The 6,979-nt window shown below is 48.9% G+C and overlaps 1 protein-coding gene across 3 annotated transcripts in view; it reads right to left on the bottom strand.

Moving 5' to 3' along the window:
• The window catches only part of P4HA3 (prolyl 4-hydroxylase subunit alpha 3), a 35,964-nt gene continuing 28,985 nt past the window's right edge, over nucleotides 1-6,979 (bottom strand). For 2 of the 3 annotated variants that reach the window (XM_084773401.1, XM_084773400.1), the window contains 4 exons: nucleotides 6,826-6,888; nucleotides 2,757-2,825; nucleotides 1,442-1,538; nucleotides 486-698 (listed from right to left, as the gene is read on the bottom strand). In XM_084773401.1, the coding sequence (XP_084629527.1) occupies nucleotides 628-698; nucleotides 1,442-1,538; nucleotides 2,757-2,825; nucleotides 6,826-6,888 (300 nt within the window). In that variant the 3' untranslated portion in view covers nucleotides 486-627. Of the gene's footprint in view, nucleotides 699-1,441; nucleotides 1,539-2,756; nucleotides 2,826-6,825; nucleotides 6,889-6,979 lie in introns of all 3 variants that reach the window. The other variant, XM_084773402.1, reaches the window with a different exon arrangement.

Below are 6,979 nucleotides of genomic sequence, written 5' to 3'. Positions count from 1 at the left end.
TGATTTTCAAAAACTTTTTAATGACAACAAAAACCATTATAAAAAAGAAATCAAAATTGCTTTCCACTTTAAAAAAAAAAAGGCATCACATGATATACCCACTGGTGATGGGATGGAGACCTCTGAGTCAGGCTCTCTGGCTGGAGCAGCAGGAGTCAGCCAATACGTTGTTAGCACATTTGTGTGTATGTCTGTGTGTATATATGGGCATATATGTATGTATGTGTGTATGTGTGTGCTTGTGTGAATGTGTTATGTATATGTGCGTTGGTGTTAGGCAAATGTGTATGTATGGTTGTATGTGTGTATGTGTGTGTTCAGTGCTAGTGAACAGAACCCAGACATTTGCACATGCTAAAGTAGTGTTCTATACTGAGATCATCCTTTTTAGCCCCAAGGGTGTCTGAGCCCCAGAAACCTGTTAGGCCTCTGTTGTATTGTCCTTTCTACTCTAAGTCTCCCAGCTGGAGTAGAAACAAATGCAAATTCTGGCAAGTTCCTGGTAAAGACCTTTCCTCGACTCCCACCCACAAGGCTTTGGGAGGGCATCCCTCAGGAATCTGCGTTCCCCCTCTGGCCGTGGCTTTGGCTCCTTGCCTCTCTGACCAGCTGCCACCTGCCAGGGCTTCAGTCTTCGGGGCTGGTGCCACAGGGTCTTCGGAACTCCTGTCCATACTCATGTATCCACTTGTTGGCCACTGGAGGAGAGCAGGGAGGGGGAGGAGGCTCAGCAGGGAGATGGCCACCGGGCTCTGCACTGGCTCACAGGATGGGGGCGCAGCCTAGAAGCCTACTGTTCCTTTGCCTACTCTAGTCTCGGCCCAACTCTGCACAATCCGCTACTTGAAGCATAGCAAGTCCGTCCCAGCAGATGTTGCTAATGGAGAGAGAGTACTGGTTTTCCCAAGCGTGACACTCAGGTCTTTCCCTGAAATTGAAGCCATTGCTGGGTAACAGGTGAGAAAGGGTGTGCTGCTCCTGGTGTCCCTGTCAACATGAGTGTCGTTTCCACTTGCCTTTCTAGCTTCCGAGAGAGGTGCCCTTCAACACACAGGCCCGTGAACACATCCATCCGCCATGGGCAGGCCCACCCAGCCCCTGCCTTTCTGCTTCTTGTCTAACCACCACCTTGGGGCATAAATGGCGGCTGCAGGTTTGACAGCGGTTGCCTTGATGAAGAGGGAGGGAGGGAACCCTGCTGCTTACCCAACACAGCCTCCTGGTCAGGTCAGTTAACCTTGGCTGACACTTGCTCTGACCCAGGCCTCCTGCTCTTCATAGGCCCCAGTCTGCTGGGGCCCCTAACTGATAATCTATTCTTGTCACTGGTTCTCGGCAGTGCCACAAAGCCTTCAGAAGGGCAGCTCTGCCCATCTCCACCCACTCCCATCTCACTCTTCTATGCCCCCCCTCACCCCATATTCTCACCCCCAGGCCTTACCCCACTTATCTCCCACCAGGACGGGACAGCCAGCATGAAGTGTGTCACCATCCCCTTCTCCACTCCTGTGCAGGTTCCACCAAAACAGTGCTGCATTCTGAAAACAGAGGGCCCAGCCCCAGGCGGGCAGGGAAGTCAGGCCAGAATCCCAGACTTTTGGTAGGCGTGTGAATAAGGACACTGAATTTATGCCATTAGGTAAGGACACTCTTTTGCCTCCGTGCAGTTTTGAGCAAGCAGGCATTGAAAGACACAGGAGGGTGAAAGTTGCCACTCAGCTGAGGGTCACCGCCTCATGGCCTGCTCTGCTCCAGGCCTGGGCATGTGGAGGCAAGCCACACCCAGCTCTGCTCTTGAGGAGCACAAAAGAAACAGATATGAAAGGACATATGCAGCATAGGACAATGCAGAAAGTGCTGGGAGCCGCATAAACACAGGCTCATAGGGTCAAGACCCACAGGGTGGAAGAAGATATCCCACATACACGACTGGAAGCAAGTGCACCACAGCGCTCCGTCCTTTAGGGCCTTGAGATCAAGCCCCTGTGCTCAGACCCCATAGCCTGTGTTCTCCTCCATGCACTGGGTTCTCATCCACTCCCTAAGACCCCTTCCACCATGGCCATTAGACAAGCAACGCGTGCGGCAAGGAAGGAGCATTGGACGAGCCCAGGCCCTGGGCGCTCATCAGCCGCTTACTCGGTGCTCAGGATGCACCAGGCCCTGGGCGCTCATCAGCTGCTTACTGGGTGCTCAGGATGCACCAGGCCCTGGGCGCTCATCAGCCGCTTACTGGCCCTGTCTCTGTGCTGGAGACGCTCTTTATTTCCTTCCCTGGTTACTAAGGGCACATTTGATCCTTCTAAAACCCAGAGGAAATGGTCACCCATGAACCGACCCTCTCGGCACCGGCTCTCTGGAGAGCCATAGCTGTCACTGCAGTGTCCCAGCTGTTATTCTCTGAGCTCTAGGGGCAGGGTTCTGGGCCTTGCTCTGAATCTCAGGGCCTTAGCTCTGCGGGGGAGCTAGTTATTGTGGAGAATCCGAAGAGGACTCAGAGTTCTAATCTCCAAGGGACCCACAGTGACAAGGAAGACAGCCATCATCACCTACTTAGAACAGACAAGGAAATAAGACAGCAGACGAGACCACAAGGACATGCCGAAGCGATAGATAGGAATTGGAGGCTGTCTTTGGGATTCAGGAAAGATTTCTTTTTACCTATCTCCCCCCAGGCGTCAGCTTGAAGGAGAGGGGTGAGTCCTACACCACTACACACTGTCACAGCCCCATCTTTAGGGCCAGGCCCCACTTACCTTAACCACAGGCACGCTGAAGTTGCCGTAGATGAAGGCCGTGGCTCCACCAGCCTCTACTGAGCTCAGCTATCATGCAAGACGAAGAAGACAGAGTTAATTAAGATAGCTGCTGACAGTCCTTCTGTGTCACGTGCTCATGGACGTAGAGGTCATTTCTACACAGACTGTATGAAAGGGCCCCTAGGGCTTCTCACCACAAGATGAGATTTTTAGAATACCGCCCCCCCCCCTTTTTTTGGTTTTGCTTCCGGCTACCATCTTGATGGCGGGCTATAATAAGTAGACTGAAACATTTTAAATACATTTACTTTTTTAAAAATTACATGTAGGGGTAGGAGAGCTAGCTCAGTGGTTAAGAGCACTTGTTCCTCTTGAGGACTAGGTTTGGTTCCCAGAACCCTCATGGCATCTCACCATCACTTGTAACTCCAGTTCCAAAGGATCCAAAATCCTCTCCTGGACTCCTTGGGTACCAGGGATGCATGTGGCACACAAATGTACATGCAGGCAAAATATTCATACATAGTAAAACAATTTGTGTGTGTACACATGTATGCAGGTGCCCTTGAAGTTCAGTAAAGCTGGAGCCACGGGCAGTTGTGTGGTTTCTGATGTGGCTGTGAGAACAGAACCCTGGTTCTCTTCAAGAGCAGTGCCCGCTCTTAACTGCTGCGACACCTCGCCCGCACCTCAAGTATTTTTGATTGAATCTATTTCTCTCTAAGGATCTAAATTAGGAAAGAGTAGGCATCATAGGAACTGTTCACTTGCCCCACTAAAGTCCTCAGGCCACTCAGATTCCTTCCCGGTTACCTAAGCTGAGTGTGCTGACTAGTTTTATGTCAATTTGACACAAGCTAAAGTCCTCAGAGAGGAGGCAGCCTCAATTAAGAAAATGCCTCTATTAGATGGGGCTATAGACAAGGTCATTTTCTTAATTAGTGATTGATGGAGGAGAGCCCAGCCTGTGGTGAGAGGGCTATCTCTGAGCTAGTGGTCCTGGGTACTATTAGAAAGCAGGCTGAGAGGGCTGGAGAGATGGCTCAGAGGTTAAGGGCACTGACTGCTCCTCCAGAGGTCCTGAGTTCAATTCCCAGCAACTACATGATGGCTCACAACTATCTATAATGTGATCTGATGCCCTATTCTGGCCTGCAGGTGTACATGCAGACAGAGCACTGCATACATAATAATAAACAAACAAACAAACAAATAAATCTTAAAAAAGAAAAAGAAAGAAAGTAAGCAGGCTGAGAAAGCCATGGGGAGCAAGGCAGTAAGCAGAACCCCTCCATGGCCTCTGCATCAGCTCCTGCCTCCAGGTTCCTGCCTTGTGTGAGTTCCTGTGATGTAGAAGAGTAAGCCAAGTAAACTTTTTTCTCCAAGTTGTTTTGGTCCTGGTACTTCATCATAGCAATAGTAGCCCTAAGACACTGAGGAATAATTTGGTATTATACCCCATACGTGTGTGTGTGTGTGTGTGTGTGTGTGTGTGTGTGTGTGTGTGTGTGTGCCCGCACACCCACACGCATACGGCCAAAGGTCAACCTTAGGTGTCAATTCTCAGGCACTGTCAATCTGGTTTTTTAAGACAAGGTCTCTCTCTGGCCTGGAACTTGCCCAGGACCTAGGCTACCTGGCCCCTGAGCCGCATGGTTCTACCTGTCTCTGTCTCTCCAGAGCTAGTCTGGAAGCCTAGATTTTTGACATAGGTTCTGGAGATCAAACAAGGTCCTCATATTATGTGAGGCAAACATTTTTACCGACTGAACAATTTCAGCTCTGGAAGTATTTTCTTAATATAAATCTTTGTATTTTCAGAGAAACAATACAAACATTTTCAACATATGAAAGTATTAAGAAATAGCATCCCCGGCCGTCTTACCATCGAGGAACACACACACAGTCACAGTTCACACTGACCAATAGTTGGCATTTATGGCAGGCATCACACTAACCCTGCACAAATATATTGTCTCACTTGGTCCTGAAAAGGATCCTATGAGTTAAGACTGTTATTATTAGTCACAGTTTACAAATGAGGAAATCAAGTCTCAGTTTTATGAAGGTCACATAACTCTTCCCAGACAGAGGCAGGATTGGAGCTGAGCCAATGCCCTCTGGGCCGAGTCCCCTCATATGCTACGGTTACAAACATGCAGGTCATTTCTGAATGTGACTCTAAACTCTGCTGCCCTGAGCTCCTTGATGTGTAAGACTATCTTTGCATTCTGGTTTGTGTCCCTGGGAAAGAATGCTAGGTGAAAAGCATTTGCATAAATACATTGTTTCTGATAATGCTTTTGCACTGCCCACACAACACAGGAGAGCTGGCCCTGCCCCACCTGCCTGGAACACAATAAGGGTTGTGTTCTTTAACCCTACGGCAGTCAACCCTGCTCCCAACACCACTACCTGTGTTACACAGCAAATACTAGGAACTGGGATGCCAAGACTTAGAGGAAACGGAACCGGCTTGCTGGTTCTAAGTGTCCTTGACTTGCCCATTCGCCTGCCCATGTTCAAGGCCAGTGAGTACACCAATTGGCTTCTGTCTTCAGGAAATGAGAGATACGTTCCTTCTGTCTACTTTCCTCTGGTTCATATCTGGACTGATCTTATGTCCAGTCTGAGCAAAAGATCACTAACTGGTTAGCTTTTTGCTCAGTCCTTTCTGCATTTCTTAAAGACCATTTCCTCCTTCCCACATTGCTTGCACTTCTTGTGAGCCTGAACAACTGTCTGGAGAAGTCTCTGGCATCTCTGCTGGTGTGAAGAAGCCAGCCTTGGGCATAACTGGGCCTATCTTAGGTCCCTACAACACTGACTGGCCTTACGACACTCTTTCCTATACTTGCTTGGAAGGACACAGTGATGGGCACAGAGCTCTGTGACACTTTCTGGGTAGTGTTCTCTTACTACAGGAAGTATGCAACTGGGCCACTGGGAGACACATTGGAAGCATTGCCATGGAGATGACTCTGAACGCCAGCCTCTGAGTGCCTTTCCTGGCTAGGCCTGGAGGCCAGATCCAGCCCTCAGGGAAGAGGACATGCCGAGGGACTGTGTTCTTCCACAGAGCCTGAAGCCAGGCCTTGCACTTGGCATGTTTACCCTTCCGCTGACTCTGAGCCTCATCTACACTTGATCTTAGCCAAAAGACCAAGGCGCATTAATAAATCTCCCCGATAAGCGATGCTTCTAAAAGTCTCTTTAAGAGATGGGGGATTGGGATTAGGGTGGATTTGTGGAGAAGAAAGTAAACCCTCACGGTCTGAAGGATGAGGATAAGGTTGGTAAGGGCTGGGACTGCATCCCGTGGACCAGGCTAGGGACCTAGAGAGGAGGCCAATTGAGCACTGTTTTATTTAAGGGCGTGGACTCTACAGGAGACAGGAGGAGTTTTTTCACTGCATGGCAGAGGTACTTACTGACTTTATATGTCATCACTCTGCCCCCTCGGAGTCCAAACTGCTCCTTTCTCTTTTCTTTCTCCTCCAAGTCCTCAGGCTCACTGATGGGCTTATGCTTTTTTGGTACCAACCAGGCTTTGGGACCTTAAGGTAAGAGACAACTGTATTCTCTTCCTGTGTTATTCAAGTCCTCTGGTCTCCTGCCTCTCTCCATCCTGACCCACAGCCTAGGCAAGGCCATATTTAGATCTTCACACTGCCAACTCTCAGGAGTCTTTCTGCTATCTCCTTATGTCCATGCCTGGCCCCTGCCCCCAATGCTGTCCTGAAGTTTACAAAACTCCTAGAGATCTCTGTGTTCAGTACCAGATAAAACCAATATATGAAGCCAGGTGTGATGGTGCACACCTTTAATACCAGCACTTGGGAGGCAGAGACAGGTGGATAGCTGTGAGTTCAAGGCCAGGCTGGTCTACAAAGTTAGTCCAGGAAAGCCAACGCTACACAGAGAAACCCTGTCTCGAAAAACCCAAACAAAACAAAAAAACAAAAACAAAAACCCAATATATGAAATCCCTTTGAAACCCTATATAATAAAATAGTTTAATTGGCCACTAAGTAAGAAGCCCCAGTTTTCCCAGAGTGAGACTCACGTAAATCATAAATGTTGCAATTCGGTTCCCAGACTTCATCCTGTACAGGGGACTGCTGGGCGACTGCGTCAGAAGCAGAACAGATGGTTAATTTGTATAAAAATGACACCAGAGTGACAGCCATGGCTTACCATTAGTATAGGAAGGGATAAAA

This window comes from Acomys minous (assembly GCF_964271855.1).
Source record: "Acomys minous genome assembly, chromosome: 2".
In the NCBI taxonomy this organism is placed as follows: domain Eukaryota; kingdom Metazoa; phylum Chordata; class Mammalia; order Rodentia; family Muridae; genus Acomys; species Acomys minous.
This window is presented reverse-complemented; position numbering and strand designations above follow the sequence as displayed.